Here is a 20,757-nt window from a genome sequence, read left to right on the forward strand (position 1 = left end):
AATGTTTAAAAAGTGCTTGATGTAGCGCCTGGCAGGGGCAAGTCCTCAGTAACTGTTAGCTATTATTTGTTGAGCATTTACTATGTGCTAGACACTGTACTAAGAGCTTTATGGATGCCATCTGTAATATTCACAGCACTTCTGTGAAGCAGGAATTTTTTTGGGGGGATGTATCCAAAATGTGTTTATTGGGATGGGTCCTCACTCATCTTAATTCAGGGTGCTTTTAGCGTTGTTTCCTTCTGAAGGAGCATCCTTCTGTAAGCCTTGCTTTTCCTACTGTAGGCTCACAGAGGACAGTGAAGCAGCCAACACACAAAACTACCATTTGTGCATGGCTAAAGACAGCGGTGATTTTATAGCATCCTGGGCATTTCACATCCATGAAACAGGAACTGGGGCTCTGCACCATGCACTTCCTCTTGTGTTTCCTATTCTCCTCTTCTGGAGAGGGATGCAGGAGATCCTTAGCCAGGGGCATGTTCATGTGTGTGTGTGTGTGTGTGGGGGGGGGCATCATCCCCGCAAAAAAGGAAAGCAGGAATTCGTGATTAAGCCTTCCTGATGAGGAGAGGAGGGAGGATTTACTGAGCTTCTACTTTCTGCTGTTTTAGTCATTTGAAATTAGGCATTTTGTAACCTCGGTCCACATCGGTGATGCATAGATATATGTCATGGAGAAAATATCCTCCTTGGAGGTAAAGATTGTGAAATTTTTGTAAATCTTACTAGTGCTCCTTGAAAGTGAAGTTGTGACTTGTTCATCTTGGTATCTTCTATTCATTTTGGTGTTCCCTGACCTAGTCTAGACCCTTTCTTGGCCCATAATGCTCAGTAAATGTTTGTCAAATAGAAATAAATATCATCTCTTCAAGTCGATCATAAGCCTCCTCCCAAGGAATATTTTCCACCTGGATCATTTACCCTGAGTTTCTTAATTCTTAATGCCTTATCATGGCATTCAAATGCCTTCACAATGGAGTTTCAATCCCCCTTTCCTCCGTCATGTGTGCAGTGAATGGTTTATTGAAGGACTATTTATACTAGTGGAGAAATTGAAAACAACCTTAATGTCCAGCTGCAGAATGATTAAATAATTTATGATGCACTCACATATTACTAATAGCTATCACTTACTCGGTGCTGACCATGACATACATTATTTTAAGCACTTTTAATGTAATTAACTCATTTAATTTTTAGAACCACTTTGTAAGGTAGATACTACTATCCTCATTTTACAGATAAGAAAACAGGGCCAGAGAGATTAATTTGTCCAAAGTCACACAGCTAGGAGGTAGCAGAATCAGGATTCAAATTCAGGCAGCTTAATTGCAGAGTCAGTTCTCTTAGCCACCAAACTAAACCGTCTCTCGAACAGTGACCAACGGTGCAATAAACCATTAATAACTTGCCTAAAAATGTTTGCTGTGCATCTAATAAGGGCTGAAATGAATGAATAATTTGTTAAATGTATATAGGAAATGCTTATATACACTATTATTTCAACTATGGAAAGTTCTAGAAAAATATACAGGGAATGACTAGAAGAAAATAGGCCAAAAGGTTAATTCTGCTTGTGACTGTGGATGAAAAAGGGGCCATGTATTAAACCTGAGAAGCTCAAGATGAGGCCTGAATGATGGGCTTTATAAACTCAGAAACACAAAGTAAGCACATAGGACAATCTGAACATAAACATTTCTAACTAAAAGCAGTCATGGTGGGCACACCTGTAGCTTCCTTGACAAAGGTCATTCTTTACCTTAAGAGAGCTTGTCTATTACCTTTTTGCATCTAAGATAACCTACCTTTGAAATGTCAGAGTAATCCCCTGTTTCAGACTCCTCAGGGTACAACCTCTCACCAGAGCTCAAGACCACAGAACCATTCATTGTTATCTTGTTGCCAACATACCATCTGTATATGCTGTAAATATTAACTATCCGGTACTCACCAATGTAAAAGAAGTGCTGTCTCTGTGTTTTACTTTTTATCCAATCTCAGAGAGTCACACCCCCCTAACCCTCCTTCCCTGCTTTCTCCCGCCTCCTTAATCTACTGTCAATGAATTTCATGTAACCCTCCTTACATCTTCTTTGATTCTAATGTATAAAATAAGCTGTAAAGCAGAGGTGACCAAACTTTTTTCAACGTTTTTTACCAAGGGCCATATGTAGTAAAATACACAAACAGCCGGGCCACTCACTCGAGGTGAACTACATATTGCCTCACCTGATTTATTTAAGTAAACTAAATATGTTTTTGGAATTTGCTACGGGCCAATAAAAAATGGATTGCGGGCCGCAGTTGGCCCACGGGCCGCAGTTTGGACACCCATGCTGTAAAGCTACCATTCTCCAGAGCATTTTCTCAATCCCTTGAGATTTTGCTTCCTGGCAATTGTCACCAGTTTGGCTCAAATAAACTCTCATAAGACTTTTCTTAGGCTAGAGGTTCTTTCTACAACACGACTGATAGAATGCCAATTTTTCCACCTTGCTTCTTTACATTTGTCTGACTTTTCTAAATTTCCCAAAGCAAACTTCATCTGTAAAATAGGGGGGAAAAAACTATTAAAAATAGATTTCTAAAAACATGAGTACAGAAACAGGTGTGGGACAAATCACCAACAGGCATCAAATGCTGATTTTTTTTCTCCCCCCAAACATTTGTTAATTTCAAAGAAGTTTCATTGACTTCTTTACACAAAAACTTCTTTTGCACAAAGCCTGACCCTTACTGCAGGTTTTTCAGACGGTCATTCTCGAGTCACAGGAGGCAGCTTCCACTTTGGTTCTCGTAGATGTCCCTTGAGATAAGCCAATTTCCTGGATCTTTTTGAGAGAATTTATTATAAGCATCTTTGATTCCTCAGAGTCCTCTTGCCCCTGTATTTACTGCCATTCTTGGTGCTTCTGGTCTCCTGGGTATGGCTTATGAGTCCTGCCCCCAGGCAGCAGGGCAGCAGTTTTGGCAGCTGCAGCCTGTGAACTGTCACTGGCAGTTTGTTGGGCTTTCCCAGCCTTTTGCAGCCCTGGGACCAGATGTAGTATGAAGGAAAGAAGGCTTGGTTTTAAGACATAGCTCAACATTCACTAATAGACTTTAAGGAAGTCACTTTACCTCTGAGCCCCAGGGTTCTCGTCTGTAAATGGGGATGATAAAGAGCCTTATTTACTTCATGACCTATTCTGAGTCTGAAGAGGGCTCAAGTGGGATACTGTATATGCAGGCTATGTGTAAATGTAAAGATCTAGTATATGCATGTGGATTGTCTTTAGGTATGTATGCATGTACATATGTATGTATGTATGTATGTATGTATGTATATATCTATTTATTTGTAGCTTCCCACTTTCTCACACCCTTTGGAGTCACTGAACGGGGCTAATTAAAATTAATTGAAATGAAAATTAATTAACATTAAAATGAAAGTGACATCCTGAGGGAAGAACCTTGATGAGGAGTGAGCTGGAGGAGTATTGTGGGAAAGTGGGGGTTATTGAGATGGGAGGTGTAGAAGTGTGAGAGGGTGACTGTCAGGAGAAGAACTTTGCAGAAAGGGATGCTGTAAGCAGATAACTAGGAAGTCTTGCCTCAGGGTATTTGGTGTAATACCATTTTGTCTCTTTAAGAAACCTCCTGTAAAAGCTTCTCTCACTTTTTATGAGTGAGAGTCGTAGTCCTCCCCTGGCCCTCATGCATTAATCTCATGCTAAAGTTGGCTTTAATACAAGAACAGGAAGAGCTCAAGGTGCCTTAAGTACAGTGGGATTCTAAAATGATACCTCCTCCCCCAAGTGAGGATTGAATTAGGACGTGCACATAGACAGTTGTCCACAGTAGATGTTCAGTACGTGGTGATTATTACTACTGTGAATTAGGAGATATTTTGCTAAAACATAAGTGATTTGATAATGGAGACTTAGTTTTTCCTTGTCTCTTCTAGGACACTGAAGTTGATTGGGTGAAGTGCAGTCCTACCATACTTGTGACCACAGAATAGGTCCATTTCTGTGACCTATCCTCATCACACTATGCTCACACCCTAGTGAGGTTTTGGAGTCACCACACCACTGCTTGCTGTACTAGGGGCTATGGGACCACCATTTTCCTTGGCTGAGGTTGTGGTCCTCCCATGAGACCTGTCTTCATAGTGTTAAGCCTCTGCCCTCTAGTCCAGTGTTCTCTCCTGTTCCCAGTCCAAGCTCCACTGGCCCATCTGTGCAGGGACAGCAGGAGCAACAGTCCCTGGGTGCCTAAATTAGAGATGCTGTGACTCTATTTCTATTTTCTGACTTAGGTTCTATAGATTTAGCGGTGTGTGTAGGTATCTTTATCTGTGAAGCTGGCAGCACTGAGGTCCATGGCAGGAAGCATAGACAGACCACAGAGCAGTTCCTTTAACCCTGAGCTACCCTCATATTAGACAGTAGGTGCTGAAAGCATGCAGAGAAGGAGACATGGGAGGGCTATCTAAGGGCCTTGAGGAGCACTTTTAGTGCGGTAAGGAAGAAGGGTTTGAGAAGACACTTTCAACTGCCTGACCCTCCTCTTTCCCCCCATAAGACTTTAATAACATCTCCAATTCAAGAGTGCGATGAAAATATTGTCTGCAAGTGGGTTGTTGAAAATGAACATTATAAAGCAGGGCAGTATTTGCGTTAGCCAGTAAACTGCCTCAAATGATCACCAAGAAACGCATTACGTAAAGTATTATTCATGGATAAACATGAACTTGTGAGGGGCTGAGGGCTGCGATAGTGTCCAGAGGGAAAGTAGGTATCTGTACTTCTTAAGGAAAACACCCTGTCAAGGCAGGCGGCCCAGAGACAATAGGTGTGGAAGCCCCATAAATAAGCTGGGAGGACAGGACCATCCCCCAACTAATGGTCAGCCTCCTGCCTCTCACATTGGGTCAGATGGCTCCAATTAACCAGACAACAACCTTGAGGGGGCAGCCCCCAAAGGGAATAGCTCCACAGTTGCTCCCACCCTGGAAATTTGCTAAGGGCACCCCTACTTGCCTGCTCTCTTGCCTCAGAGCCCTAGGCACTTCTTGGGCTTAACTTGTCATCTGTGGACATCTAAATCCCGCAAGCTAAGAATCCAGAGTGAGACTTTTCTTTCGTTTTCTCCATAATTTGGTTGGAGTTCTGGTAAAGACAACTGTGAAGTGGAGACTGGACAACCTTCTAAAAAAAGGCTGTCCTCTGTCTCTTGTTCTTGGTTCCTAAGTAGTATTGATACAAAAGTTATGTAGAAGAAGGAAATGATTAAGGCTTTTAATGAATGTGGAAGAAGGTTCAAATTCTCTCTCTTCTATTTCCTAGATGACTTCAGTTTCCTTAATCATATGATGGGCTAAGGTTACCACCTATCTTATGATGAGGTGAGGCAATATAATAAGCAGTGTTTTTGCTCCACAAATAGTAGCTATTATTTGGATGTTCTTTTTAAATTCCCTCCGTCGTTGCCACAGCTCTTATTATATATTCCCATCAATGGCAGCTTCCAAGCTGGTCTCTGTACTCCATGCTTGCAGTCTCTGTTCCCATTATCCATTTTTCAGTATGCTGTCAGAGAAATTAGTGTAAAACACAAAGATGCACGTCATGCCCCTGCATAAAATCTTTTAATAGCTCCCAATGTTCTCAGAATAAAGTCTAGAATCTCCCAGAATAGTCTTGTGTTTGTCTGCTTCCACTCAATTATGCATGCATTTTACTGTTATGAGCACTTTCTGTATGCCAGATCCTAAGCTAAGTGCTTCATGGAGATTATTTCACATAATTCCAAGAACAACACTGTCATTAACATCTCCACCTTACAGAAGAGGTAAAGGAGGCTCAGAGAGGCTCAGGAACTCACACCAACACACAGTTACGTTGCTCACAGAGATTTGAATTCACTCGGGTTGGCAGCCTCTCCAACTGGAGCTCTTTGTAAAGATCAGTAATGCCTCCCCAGCAGCTGGGAAGGACCAGCAGCAACAATAGTAGGGATCCATGAGCTGGGGAGGGAGGCAGCAGTGTTTCCAAGAAGGGTGTTGGGCATGAGATGAGGATTTCATCTCCCCTTTCCCAGGTTGGTGGTGGGGAGTGCCCACCTCAGTTTGGAGAGAGAGAGTTCTGAGACTGGGCTTCAAACACTCACGGTGTCCACCCCACCTCGTGTAGCCAGAGGACCTATACTACCTGCCACTCTCCTGTCAATCCTTCCCTGCCACACCCCTTTCCCTGCAGGCACAGAACCAGGGGCCAAGAGGGCGCTCTCGAGACATTTGGCAGATGATTTCCTCAGGGAGTCACACCCTCTCAGCCCCAGTGGTGGCACAAGTCTGCTTCTGGCCCTTCTGTAAAGCGGTTTTCTGTCTTACAGAAGCAGCCCGGGCACACCAGGGATGGCCATTATGCAGAGGTAGTGCTTACTCAACAAGCAGTTTCCTCTCTCCATCCTCTAGCAGTGAAAGGAAGGAAACTGCTCCCTTCCTTCCGATTCACACTACCTGAGGCCACGCGTCTGCCAAGCTGCATATAGCTTGGGGTGAAAATCTCCATGTGCAGGGATTCGGCCACACTCCTAACCCATCTTTATCTGCTGCCTTTGAGAACACCTAGTACACGCCGCGCCCTACGTTGGGAGGTTCCTGCCTAATCCTGTGAAACAGATTGCCTCCCGTGCTACATAGGAAGAATTTGAGGCTCAGAGAAGTTAAGTGACTTGTTCAGGGTCACGCAGTCAGTCGTTAGCCAAGCCAGGATTACAGTTCTGGCTTGTTAGGACGAAAAACCGGAGGTCAAGTCTCCGGACCTGTGGGGTGGAGGTACAGACATCATTTGGGGATCTTTGCCCCGCCAGGTTGCGCCTCCCCCTTGTTCCGTCCGGTCTGCCATCCTCCGGGGAGGCAGGGTCCCAGCATCACACGGTACCCTAACCAGGCATCCCCCAATCCCGACCGAGGCCCGATTTCTAGCGTCCTCCCGAGGGCCAGGCGGGTTTAGGGTTCGATTTGGCAGGGGACCCACCCAGCCTTCCCGACTATTTGCCTAACGGGGACAGCTTGCTTTCCCCGCCCCTTCAACGTGCCCCTCTTCCCTCCTTCCCCAGTCCCCTCCACCCCTTATCTAAAACCTCCTGCTGCTCCCCAGCAGACTCTCCTTTCTGGACTCTTGCGTGGGTTTTCCAGCTCCGGAGCTCTCCTGCCCGACCCTGCAAGGAGTCGGGAGGCATCTGGGGGAGGGGTGTCCTGGGCTGGGCAGGCCGGGGAAGACGCCTGGGGGCACTGCCCGGCGCAAACAAAGGAAGCCAGCTGTCGGCAGGCTGGGGCGCTGAGCAGGCGGAGCAGCAGCCGTCGCCCGGAGCGCAACGAGTGAGTAGGGTGCGGTGGGCGGCGGTGCAGCCCGGGTCCCCCGGGAGGAGTGATGCGATGGGGCTTGGGAGGGGAGGGGAGCGGCGGGGCCCGAGGCACAGCTAGGGCACGGGGAATCGGTGTCCAGCGCCACCACAGCCGCCTTCGCAGCACGGGCTGGCTACCTTTTGGCTGGGGGTGTCTGTATTTTTGTCCTGGTCGAGGAGCCGCCCTGGTTTCTCCCCAGCTCCAGGAGCCTGTGAACCCACAACAAACCCACGTGCGCTCGACCACCAGGAACCTGGCTTTGCTTTCTCTACAGCACGGTCTGTAAGGAAGGGGGTGGGGATGCCCTGCAGAGTCCGGGTTCTTTCAGATCCCGCCTTCTGGGTTTACAGACCGAAAACCTGAGGCCCACGGCAGGGGTGGGGACACAGGCACCATAACAAATGCACGTGCGCCCAGCCCTAGGATCCCCGCGCACAGCTAGCCCTTAGGAGCCACCCTGCGAAACTCGGCCATTGTTTCAGCCGCGGGGAAGGGAGCGGCGCTTGGGGGACCCTCTTGCTGGAGATGGACGACAGAGACATTTAAAAGGTACCACCACTTGGGTATCAGACCAAAGTACTAGACTTATGAAAGGGAAAGCACAACACGAAAGCAACTATGAAAAAGATGACCGCAGGCCGACTCTGTCCCCGGCCGTGGTATATTACTTGATATAATCAGGACAACTCATCACTTCTACCTCACGGAGGTTTCTTAGAGACGGGGGTTGAATTAAGGGTCTATGGGTCCTCCAACTAAAAGACCGTGCCTAGCACAAGATTGCCCCTGCGCGCCTGCGATTGCCCTGTTAGGAGGTCGCGAGCGCCTCCGCAGCCTGCAGGAAGAACCGTCCAATTTAAACAGCGCCTGGCGCAGTCTTGGGTTTCATTTGCGCTTTCCATTGTAGGTCCATGCGTCTAGCCAGCCCCGGTGTTATTGGCCCCTTTTGGCTCGTTACGCATTTTACAAGGCCAGCCGAGACCTCCTAGGTGGGGACGTTATCATTTCCAGTTCTGTCAGAGTTTGAGAGAAATTCCGAGGTCCGGAAAGAAATCTCTGTTTTGTTTTGTTTTTTCTTTGCTTACATAGGCTCGGCTCAGATTTGCAGATTTTGGTTAATCAGACCTGTTCAATCAGCAGTGAGATGGTTGGGAGGATGAATTTGCCTTTTAGGTGATGGTGTTGGTGCAAGAGTAAACCCCTAAGGTTGTGGGAGTAGGTGGTCTGCGCAGGAATGGAGGCACCACTGCCTGAGTGTGCTTGCTGAGCAATCCTTGGCAGGTACCACTAGAGAGTAACCTGTCCCTGGGGAGAACTGGGGGGTCTCCAGCCCCACACCACTATTATTCAGTCTGCAGAGCATCTACTGAATCCTCTTATAGGCGGGAAACAGAGACCTGGAGGGTTCAGCCACTTGTCCAAGTTTAAACCCCGTGAAATCTGGGACAGAGAGAGGATTTGAGCATGGGTCTCCCAACTCCCACACTGCACGCAGCCGTGCAGGCAACCAAAGGCAAAACCAGGATTCTGTGGTTGGCTTAAAAGGCATTGGCCTTAGGCAGAATAGAGTTAAACAAAGAAAGTAATTCAGATAGAAAGCTGCACCCTTCCATTATCCCTTTCAAGAGTTCTTTATTCATTTGAGAAAAAGATAGATTTAGTAATTCCTTACTCTCCTTCTAGCCTTTCATAAGCTTAGTTATTTTTTCTTTCCTGGTTGCCCCCTTCCCCTCAAATTGGAATAGGGCCAACTATGGAGTCTTAGATGTTTTGCCTCTCATCCCTGTGCCAGGAGGCCTTTGTTTGGGCATAAGCATGGGCTGTTGACATCAGCCCACTGGGAAGAAAGTGTCTCTTAGTGGACTACTCCTGAGCCACTTGTAAAACAAAGCAGTGTTTCCATTGCTTTTATTTAATTTTTTTTTTTTTTAATGAGACTTCCAGGGAAGTACCTTATTTTTGTATTTGGCAGAGGAAAAATCGGAAAACTAAGGAGGAAAAAAACAACAAAAAACACTTAGAGTCTGTTTTCCCTTGTCCCTGTCTCCTGGCTACACTTGTTTCTTTTCTTAAGGTTCCCAGGGTATTTCATTTTTGTGGTGCTTCCACGTGGCACTTGAGTATAGCTTTCTCATCAGGATGCTAGCCATGTAAGGAATTTCAGAAATCATCTGGTCAGACCCTTTTATTTTCCAGACAGGAAAACAGAAGCGCAGAGAGGAGAAATTACTTGCCTAAGGACACTTGCCTAAGCATCATGTCGGCTTTTAGTGCCTTTTTTTTTTTTTTTTTTTTTTTTTTTTTATAAATGGGAAACTGTTGCGCCAAATGAGTTTTTGTTGTTGATACCCCACAGTAAAATCAAAGTCATGATGATTGTTATAACAACACCCTTAAGTCAGAGAATGAATTGCTTAAGGATTCAGATAGGTTTGGGTTATTAAACAAAGCCACAGATCCCACTGGTAGATCTGGCGAGGAGTATTATTACAGCTATCGTTGGGGATCAGGTTTCTTTAGTGCTTACTAAATGATTCACTTTACTCTTGCCCCAGGCTCCCACATATTCCTTTTTCCTAGTAGGGAGCTGCTTTAAGTATAGTCATAAAGTAAAAGGCAGCAAGAAGTCAGAAGAGAGAGAACCCACTTAGCTCTTTGTGCTACGTAACTTCTTGGACTCCAGTTTCCTTTTTTGTACAGTGAGCGTCCCTCCTACTCAGTGTTTGCATAGCTGTTCTAGTTGGAGTGGAGGATGCTCAAGCCTTAGTAGAATCAGAGGAGCAGGGTGGGTTTGGGTCATCTCTCCTGTCTCCTGTGTTACTTGAGAACCAGCAGGCTGCATCCACAATGTGAGAGGGAGAACATATATGCATATATATCTCTTGGAGTTATGGGTATGAAGTCATGTGACCCATGCTTACGAATGTTCAGACCTCTTGGCAGGCTTGGGTGCCCACCAGCTTTTTTTAAACTCTTTTTTTTCTTAATTTTTATTGGAGAATATTGGGGAACAGTGTGTTTCTCCAGGGCCCGTCAGCTCCAAGTAGTTGTCCTTCAATTTAGTTGTGGAGGGCGCAGCTCAGCTCCAAGTCCAGTCGCCGTTTTCAATCTTAGTTGCAGGGAGCGCAGCCCACCATCCCATGTGGGAATTGAACCAGAAACCTTGTTGTTGAGAGCTTGCGCTCTAACCAACTGAGCCATCCGGCCACCCCTCCCGCAGCTCAGCAGCAGCTCGTTGTCTTCAGTCTAGTTGTGGAGGGCGCAGCTCACTGGCCCATGTGGGAATCGAACTGGCATCCCTGTTGTTCAGAGCTCGCGCTCTAACCAACTGAGCCATGCGGCTGCCCTCATCAGCTTTTTAATTGGTAGAGAATGATGGTGGGGGAATAACTCCAGAGGATAAGCCCTGTGTTCAAGGAGACCCTACCTAGTCACAAAGAGGTATAAATGTTTGCCAAATTCTAAAGGGGGCCTTTGGGTGGTAGTGAAGTGTGTGTGACTCTAAGGAAAATAAATTTAGTAAAAACCAAATGAAAAACAAAGCCAGAATTTTCAGGCCTAAAGTGAAACCTAAAGTCATTCCCTTCTTTCATTTTGTATTTACTGACAAGCAGACTGATTGGGGGTGGGTGTGTCCTGTGCTCAGCCTGAAGTTACAAAGAACACAACTGGCCCTTGTTCAAAACACATTTGGATCTCCCCTTAGAAATTGCCCTCAGGAGCGGACAGAAAACAGATCTAATTTATCTCAATATTGACTTCTTGGCCGGGGGGCGAAAGGGGGAGGGTCCCCGTTTTCTTTATGTGTCAAACAAGAGCAGGTGTAAATGAGAGGGTGGAAGAGGCAAGGCTTCAAAGAGAATGTGGTTCTCTACAAATGTGAGGATGTGGCAGCATTAAAAATGACAGGAAAAATTCATTGAGGAAATCCACAGTAATCTTCGGGAACATTAGAGTCCTGAAAATTTGCTCAGATTTGATGTCAGAGATTTGTTCAATAAGAATCGAAATGGGGGAAAATACATTTTTTCCTGTTTGTCTGCATGTCTACTGCGTGTATTCTGATTCTGATAGATATACTTTTCACGGGCTTTTATGTAATGGTAACATAAGTAATGCAGTTTGACATTAAAATACTGGGATGATTTTCTAAGTCATTACTAGAAGCGTCAGGTTAGCCTTCAGAATCAATTTGGTGATTTACTGATTGTATTTATCATTTTGATTATTACTCTGATTATAAGAATAAAGCACGCTCATTGAGAACAACGTACAAAAACGTAGAGAGAAACAGAAAAAAATTCTATTACTGAAAGGCAGCCATTGTTAATATTCGGCAATTTTCCTTCTGGTCTTTTTTTTTTTTTATGGATGTGTTTTCTCTAAATGATTGAGAACACATTGTATGTGCAGTTATCTTTTGCCTGTCTTGCTTAACCTTCTCATACATGTCAGAGTTTATATCCACATTAAAGTTGTGTCTGTTCATCACTCATATCAGCTGCTTAGCATCTTCAAGGTCATGTGGTCCCATGGGCTCTGATCACTTCCACGTAGAGGAAGGAGCCTCCAGCTTCCCACCCCTGCCTCAAGTGTACAAACACCAGTCATTTTTATTTTATTTTAGAAGAAGTCTAAAGTCCAAGGTAGAGGGGGGAGGGCCCTGCGTGTGGCCTTGGGTTCTAGTCCTTCCCTCGTGTTGTAATCCCCACCAACTTAATTCAACACCCCAGTTTTCAGTTTATCTATTAAATAAGCAACTCCAGGGTCATTTGTTAATTCATTCCTCACATATTTGAGTGCTCACTCGAAACCAAAGATTTATAAGAAAAGCTCAGCTTTTAAGAAGCTCACGGTATGAACAGGGAGTCAAGGTAACAAGAGACTAATGCAGGATGCTGTGGACCAACGGCAGGGGCCGCCACCCAAGACTGGAGCAGTATGGAAGGCTTCCTGGAGGAGGGCCATTGCTAGATAGTCAAACCACTTCTAATTTTTTCCCAATTTTCATCGACACGAAAATTAACATGTTTGTGAATAAATCTGTCCATATTCCAGATAATTTCCATAGAATAGAATTCTAATGTTGAAATAACTGAGACACTTTCTAAAGGGTATGATCATTAAAAAAAAATTTCATAGGTTTAGTCCCAATTACGTATAAACTCTTAAAGTACCTAAGTATTATATCTTGTGGGAACAGTAGAAATTAAGAACACAAGAAACTCAGGATTTGAATTGTTGCTCACCGTTTATCACTGGTGTAAACTTGGACAAGGTACTTAACTCACTACTTTACCTCACTAGGCCATTGTAAGGATTAAATAAAATCACAGGGAAAGGGTCCAGTGTAGTGCCAGGTATACAGAAAGCACTCAGTAAGTGATAGCTATTATTGCTATAATTGGAATTTTCACAAGCTGCAGAAATCTTTAGTCCTAATATTTTTCTGACCGTGAGAGCAGGCAGAAGGTTAATTAAAATGGAACCTCCTACCAGGTGACAAACTGAGAGAAATGATCATTTACATGATGTATTATAAACAAGTGTTATTACGGAAAATTTCCAACATGCAAAATGCTACAATGAACCCCCATGTACAATCACTTATCTACAACAATTACCAAAATGTAGGCCAATCTATAACTCCACATTCCACCCAGATTACTTTGAAGCGCATTTGTGCCATCTTATCAGCCCAGCTATAAATATTTCACTGAGCTTCATGATGTGTATTTGAGGTATTGTCGTGCTACTCTTGGAGCCTGTCTCTGCTGTCACTGTTATGGGATGGGGAGAGAGAGAGAGAGAGGGAGAGAGAGAGAGAACACTAACCTGAGAACTTCTTAAGTTTTATCTCTCAAGTGAGTTTTTCTTCCAGGTTCTGTGCCCCAAAGAAACAGGATAGAGGGAGTGCCGAGTTTAGAGTCAGGAAACCTGATTTTGCATAAGGGCCCCACTCTTCACCAGGTGTATGCTTGTGGCAAGTGACTTTTGAATTTCTTTGAGCACATCTGTGAAAATTTGGTGAGTATCAAATGAAGTAATCCATGTGACAGCCCAGCAGCTCCATATTAGTCTGAACTGAATCAGGCGTGAACTCAGCCTTCCCTTCCTGAAGGCAGTGTCCGTATGAACTTGAGGTCACAGACTGATGGCCCCTCCACAGCAGTGTGTATTTGGTAGTAGTGTTGCTGCCAGGCTCTCATTCTGAAGATGTGGTCATGGCTCAGATAAACACCTACGTAGCATGGAGAGCGCCCTATGCTTGCAAATCCAATCTCTCCCATCCCCTCTTACTCAGCCCCTTGCCTCTGATTTATGGACAGGGCAAGGAAATCCAGAGAAGGTAGGGCCCTGCCAACTGTGCCGAGTAACAGGCCTTCCCTAACGTCCCTTTTCCTCCAGGGAAAGAGACAGGCTCCCTTCGCCCCCTCCAATTTTGATGAGTCTTGGTCTCTTCTAACTCACTGTTGTAGCCAAGTAGGAATTTTTGACTCAACTAAAAGAAAAAAGTTGATTTGAGTTAGTCATTACATGAAAGCTCTTTCTTTAATCCACTGATTCCCATTTTGTCAGGGCCTGCACACTGACTGGTGGTCTCCGCCTGTCATTAGGTAGCTGTGGGGCATTGGGCAAGATGTGTGCCACCCTGGATTGGGCAAGATGTGCACCACCTTAGGGACTCAACTCTCAGCTCTCTAGGCCCTTCCAAATCTGACATCATCAAATGGCAAAGGGCAAAAGTTATACAGAAGATCAGGGAACTTTTTCACACAAATAATAAATATTTGGTTTTAGAATCTTCAAATAGAGTAAAAAATTACCCCCTCACCTGTTGCCTTCATTCCCCACAATTCCACTTCTCTCCAAAGTGACTACAGTTTACAGTTTGTTGTGGGTCCTTCACTCCCTTTTTATGCATTTGTGTTCTATTCATGGTTATGAGCAGATACAATTTAAAAGCTCAGTAAATGGATTATGTTATAATCACTGCACTTTACAAGGTTGCCTTTTTCAATTTACTATGTGTATTAGAGGTATTTCCATGTCAGTGTATACATATTATTTTTTTATAGCTGTGTACATTCTATGCTATGGATGTGTTTACTGGTCTTTTGTTGATGGACATTAATCTATTTCCATAAAAATATATTTTTAAATGTATTTAGACGTTGGACATATGGAACAATAGTTGTGTCAGTGGCTAAATGAAGCCAGTCCATCCAACTCTGAAAAGAGTGGCAAGAAAAGGGGTGCAGGGACACCGAGGACTATACCCTAAAAAGCTGGAATGAAGGGCTCCCAAATAGTTACTAGGAGACGGTTTGCACGGAAGGCTATTTTTGGACATAGCCTGCTTGGTTGGGTGCCCTTGGCTGCCAGTACAAGAAATTGAGCTGCGTCATCACCTCCTCCACTTCCCACCATCTCTGGCACTTCCAAATTTGTTTCTGTTCTCAGGGTCACTGGGGACCTAGTGGGAGGACTGGAACTTGAGTGAGAGAGGAGAGGGAAACCAAGAAGAGGAGTATTTGAGCTCAAGCTCTGGAGGAGGGACGATGCCAGTTTTACTCTGTCTGGTTGTTCAGACCCATCTGGAGTGTTATGTTTCCCTGGGTCCAATACAGATCATGATAAAGTGAAGCACCCAGAAATGGGCTACTTGGAAGACAGAGGTTTGAGGTACCATATACTGGAGGTGGAATAAATGTGGAAACTGGGGCTTGTTAGCCTGCAGGAGATAAAATAAGGGGCACCTCCTTCTTGTGGAGGAAGGGCTTGAATCATATTGAGTGACTGCTATGGAGAGGAGAACCAGTAGAAGATGGGGAAAAAGTTGCAGGAATCAGATGAGGAAGAACTTAGCAGAACCGCCCAATGGAATTAGCTGTGTCACAAAGCAGTGCACTCCTTGTCATGGGAATATCCAAGCAAAAGTTTCAAGTGAACGTGTTTGTCATCAGAGGATTCCTTCTTTGCAGAGAGGTTGACCTAAAACGCCTCTTCCAACTTTGAAAGTCTGTGGCTATAGGGCAAGAAGCAGAAAGATGCAAACTTGGACTGAGTGGGTGGGACAAGTTATGCATGACGTCCTGGAGCAGTTTTCACCTGCCCTGAAAAGAATAAAATGGAAATCTTCAAAGGAGGTTTAAACATTGTTTCCCCTGGGTCTTGGGAACCCTACTCCTGTCTGTCCTTGGATACAGCTCTGCTTGGCTCTGTATTCATACCTTATTTCCACAGGAATAACATACCACATATACTTTAGATGACCAGGAAATTTGGCAACCAGAAAAGCACTACATGTCCCAGGAAGATGATTGTAATTTTTTTTCATTATAACCTTTCTAAATTTGCATCCATCTCCTGGTTCCCCTGGCACCGTGCTGAGATGTCGCTCAGCTTTAATTTTAGGAGCACTCTATCCTTTGCAACCTTTTGAAAGTCTTCTGAACTGGAGTTGACAGCACCCATCACGTTGAATGCTTGTCCTTTTCTTTCCTGCAGTTGAGGAAGATCCTCTTGGGCTTAAGACTTAGCTGAGTCCTGGTGAGGGAGACATGACAGGCTTAGCATCTTTGGGCCTTTGCTGAGCGCCTGGCCATGAGGAGGCCTGGTGTGTGTATTCTCTCATCCAGTCCTTGCAGCAACACTTCGGTGTCATGGTATCATTAACCCCATTTTGCAGATCAGAAAAGTGAGCTTCTGAGAGTAGAGACTCACCCCAAAATGTACTGCTGGTAAGCAGTGAAGCTGGCTTTGGGTGCAGCTCTTTCCTACGCCATGATACAGGTTCTCCCACTGCTAATAATTCCCAGTCCTTTGGGTCTGAGAAGTGCTTTGTCCTTGTGTTTCATTGGGGACTTGGCTGAATTTCTCCTTATAGAAGCTTTCTACCATTCCCCTAAGAACATATGAATGGAAAGAAATCAATGGACAGTCACATATGAATAGCATGACATTTGGATCCAGCATACATTTTGTTCATCCCCCCCCCCCCTTTTTTTTTTAGATTTTATTGGAGAAAGGGAACAGGGCTTTACTGGGGAACAGCGTGTACTTCTGGGATTTTTCCAAGTCAAGTTGTTGTCCTTTCAGTCTTAGTTGTGGAGGGCACAGCTCAACTCCAGGTCCATTGTTAGTTGCAGGGGGTACAGCCCACCATCCCTTGCGGAAGTCGAACCGGCAACCTTCTGGTTGAGAGGACGCGCTCCAACCAGTGGCAGCTCATTGACTTCATTTTAATTGCACAAGGCGCAGCTGGCTGGCTCATGTTGCGATCAAACCCGCAGCCCCATTGCCCAGAGCTCGCGCTCTAACCTACTGAGCCACCTGTCCGTCCCTTCATTTCCCTGTTCAGTCAGAGTTGTTTGCATCAAAACCAGTTTGCCTTTTTCTTTTTTGCTTGCCCTTTAAAACTCTGATATCTACCTGTATTCATTATTTGGTTATGATTGGGAATAAACACGAGTAGAGAGCATGGCCACAGATTGGTGGGTACCACAGCTTGGCTACCTTAAATGCCTTTGGTTTCTAAATGGAGCTCAATATCAGCATTGTTAAGAGCTTGTCTTGCAGCCGTGCTTCTAGGCTCTTAAATAATATCTTCTTTTGTTAAGTTTATTTAATATTACTTTATTCATCAAATATTTATTGAGTGCCTATTGTGTGCTAGGCATTGTGCTAGGCATTAGGAATATCTTCATAAAGAACACCCACTGTAGATATACACACACATATTCAGGGGAAATCGCAGGGCCTTGGAAGTTAGTGGCAGACAGATTTCCTGTATCACCCTCTTCTTCTTTTTTTCAGAGTTCTTGCTTTGTTCATTCATTCAACAATCATTGAGTGTGCCTGCTGTAGCCCATGCACAATGCTCATTTTTATTTATTTATTTCTAATTTTTGTTTTTTTATTAGTTTCAGGTGTACAAAACAATGTAATAGACATTTATCATTTATATCCCTCACACAGTGATAACCCCCCACCCTGTCTACTACCCCTCTGACATCGCATACAGTCATTACATTTCCACTGTCTCTATTCCTAATGCTGAACTCCACTTTTTATAACCATATATATATATATACAAAATTGTAGTTGACATTCATTATTGTTCAGCTTCAGCTTCAGGTGTACAGTGCAGTGATCAGGCATCTACATCATCCCTGAGGTGGTCTCCCTAATGAGACAAGTGTCCATCGGACACCCTACAAAATCTTTACAACATTATTGATTACCTTCCCCAAATTGACTTTTGTATCCCTGTGGCCATCTTGTGGTTACTGATCATGCTTTCTAATCCCCTCACCTTCCCCCTTATCCCCACCCTCCTCCCATCTAGCCACCCTCAGTTTTTCCTTTATGTATCTGAGACTGTTTCTGATTAGTTCATTCATTCATTCTTTTCTTTAGATTACACATATAAATGAGGTTATATGGTATTTGTCTTTCTCTGTCTGACTTATTTCACTTAACATAATGTTCTCTAGGTCCCTACATGTTGTTGCAAATGGTAAGATTTCATTCTTCTTTATGGCTGCATAATACTCCATTGTATAAATGTACCACAGTTTCTTAATCCAGTCGTCTACCGATGGGCATTTCGGTTGTTTCCATGTCTTGGCTATTGTGTATAGTGCTGCAATAAACATCGGGGTGCATACATTTTTTTGAATTAGAGTTTTGGATTTCTCTGGATAGATACCTAGGAGTGGAATAAGGTAGCTCCATTTTCAGATTTTTGAGATACCTCCATACTGATTTCCATGGTGGCTGCACCAGTCTGCAATCCCACCAGCAGTACACAGTGCTCATTTTTAGAACATAGACCCAAATATTCCCACAGTTCTGTTCCTTTAAGAGCTTAGTTGGAGGTGGACATGCAGATATTAATTACAACAATATTAATGTTATAATAATATTGTACAATATTAATATTACAATATTAATACAATAGTAATAATACAATATGAATATTAATTACAACATAGTGTGATAAATATTATGGTTTGGGTATTCACAGAGGCTGGAAGAAGATACAGTGAGTTTGGGAAAGTCTCCTGGAGGAGGCGATGCCTATGCTGGGTCTTAGAAGGCAGTAGCTGTTAGTCTCTGGGAAAAGGGCATTTGAAGGAGAAGGGGCTGCAGGAGCAAAGGTGTGGGGTGAAGAATGGCTTGTTGCAAGTGTGGAGCAACCATTAACGGGTTGGTGTTCCGGGAGAGAAGCAGACAGGCAGGAAGTGGTGAAGGATGAGGCTGGAGCCATTACATGCATTATCTAATATGATTTTCGTAACCTCCCTATGTGGCATATCCTATTCTTATCTCCACTTAATAGATGAGGAAACAAAGGCTGAAGGAGATTTGGTGATTCATTCAAAGTCAGACAGTGAGTTAGTTGAGGTGCTTGGACTTGAAGGTAGGCGTGCTCAGCCCCCCAACAGTGCCTGCCGAGGTAGGTTGGGAAGGTCTCGTTGCTGACTAAAGTGCTTATTTCCTCTCTATTAGTCTTTCATGGGTAATATTCTTGCTGGATCCTCTTCCTTCCACCTGCCTTACAGTGTTTTCCAGTTTACAGTTATTTTGGGATTAGTGGGTCTGATGTTGAAGCATCTTCTGAGTCTTGGTTCTAGTTTTCACCTTCCTTTTCATTCAGAAAATCAATAGTCCAGAAATCTGTAAAGAAAACATTTATATGCCCAACTATGTGTGACAAGGGAGAAAGAGAAGGTTCTTCCCTTTCCTCAAAAGTTCCAGCTTCATTTAGTAGACCATGTATTACCTGTGAATCATTTAGTTCAGGGAAGCCCTTTGGGGACTGGAGAGGAAGCAATCAGCGTGGGCAGGAGGAGTCTGGAGAAGGTGGGCTGTCCCTTTAAAGATGAGTAGGACCAGGAAGGTGGAAGGCATGACATATGAGTAAAATTATTTTGTCTCACCCAATGATAGCTGGGATACCTTTGGCCCATTCTTCCCATCCCCCAGGATAATTTCTGTGTTGAAGTTGGCTCTTGAGTTGGAGAGGCAGTATAGGTATTTACTGATTTATTCAAAATAAAGTGTATTGAAAACTAATCAGTTGAGAGCTAAAAGGCAAGATGGTGAAATTACAGAATGAATAAAAAAGTGCAATTACAGAGCTGAGGAGAAAATTGAAGATACAAACACCACTAGAGTTAATGAAAGTTAATAAGGAACAAAGTAGCATCCACATTACTAACAGAGAGAGAGTCTTGAGGAAAATTACAGTACACGCTGAGGAAAAAACATTTATCAGAGAAAAAATCAGAGATTTAAAGGTTGTACAAAGATAATCCTTCAGAAGTGTAACTGTAGCACCTGCGCAGACACATGCCACTTCTGCTCACGGTCCATTGACCAAAACATAGTCACATGGACCTACTTGGCTGCAAAGAAGGCTGGGAAATACCTCCAGCTGGGTGTGCACTCTTAAAACTCAGAGTTTTTCTATTACCGAAAGGGAAATGAGGAAATGCATACTGGGAGCAATTCATCTCTGCCACAGGGAAAGGGTCATGTTGACCTTAGACATGATCTGCAGCAGAAGAAAAAGTTGAGAACACAGAGAAGAAATATGTAGCATTCTGAGGGAAAGGCAGTGTGACTGAAGCATTTTACACTTAATTAAATCACTCTGCAAGGATAAGGCCATTCTCAGACGTTCAAGACCTCAAGGACTATAGCACATATGAGCTCTTCTTGGGAAAACCTACTTGATGATGAAAAAGATTAATCAAAACAAACTTAGGAAGGTGTGGTTAAAGGTCATTTGGTGAACTCTTCATCCACTGCAATAGAGAAAAGCTAAGCAAGAGTGGGAAGTAAGGCTAAGGAACAGAATGTGGCAATGTAAAAAGAATGTAATAGAAACAGAGAGCTCGGGGAGGAAATGGGAGGACATGCAGGTGCTACCTTTCCCTCTCTCTTACTGACCAAATAAGGTGTTAAAGTCATGGCTCTGACCCTTCAATTAATTTTTTTTTTCTTAAACTTGAAAGGATGTTTAAAGAAGTAATATCTTTTGGTGGAGAAATGTGTTAAAAGTTCAGCCTTTCCGTTATTTTACTTTTCTGTAGAATTAAAATGCAATTTTAAAAATAGCTATTTTATAAAGCAATTCAATCCATTATTTTTTCATGCATTCTTCTATCCTCCACTCTTCTATCCATATGTAAGTGGAGGGATCTTAGGTGATGTTTAGCTCTGTGTAATTTTGTGTGTTGATTGATTTTTTAAAAAAAACAATGAGCTGGTCTTCTGTGAATAAAACCACTAAGGCTATTTTAAAAGGCACTGTTAAATACTAACGCTCAGGGTGTGGAGAG

General features: G+C 43.8%; 2 protein-coding genes across 11 annotated transcripts in view; one reads left to right on the top strand and one right to left on the bottom strand.

Moving 5' to 3' along the window:
- ST6GAL1 (ST6 beta-galactoside alpha-2,6-sialyltransferase 1) overlaps positions 1-20,757 on the top strand; it is a 133,182-nt gene that overhangs the window by 14,574 nt on the left and 97,851 nt on the right. For 6 of the 10 annotated variants that reach the window (XM_074329231.1, XM_019752125.2, XM_074329230.1 and 3 more), the window contains exon 1: positions 6,926-7,375. The exons of 1 other annotated variant lie outside the window; for it this stretch is intronic. The gene's annotated coding sequence lies outside the window, so the exon portion shown is untranslated. Of the gene's footprint in view, positions 1-6,909; positions 7,376-7,707; positions 7,952-20,757 lie in introns of those variants that run through there. 3 more of the 10 variants (XM_019752120.2, XM_074329232.1, XM_019752123.2) reach the window with 3 other exon arrangements.
- LOC109458441 (small ribosomal subunit protein eS27) lies at positions 227-481 on the bottom strand. The gene has a single exon (XM_019752090.2). The coding sequence runs from the start codon at positions 479-481 to the stop codon at positions 227-229; it is 255 nt and encodes an 84-aa protein (XP_019607649.2).

This window comes from Rhinolophus sinicus, linkage group LG01, assembly GCF_036562045.2.
Source record: "Rhinolophus sinicus isolate RSC01 linkage group LG01, ASM3656204v1, whole genome shotgun sequence".
Classification (NCBI taxonomy): Eukaryota; Metazoa; Chordata; class Mammalia; order Chiroptera; family Rhinolophidae; genus Rhinolophus; species Rhinolophus sinicus.

What these genes read in the sequence shown, in the direction of transcription:
- LOC109458441 (XM_019752090.2), bottom strand. Translation starts at nt 481, where the DNA reads ATGCCCCTGGCTAAGGATCTCCTGCATCCCTCTCCAGAAGAGGAGAAT.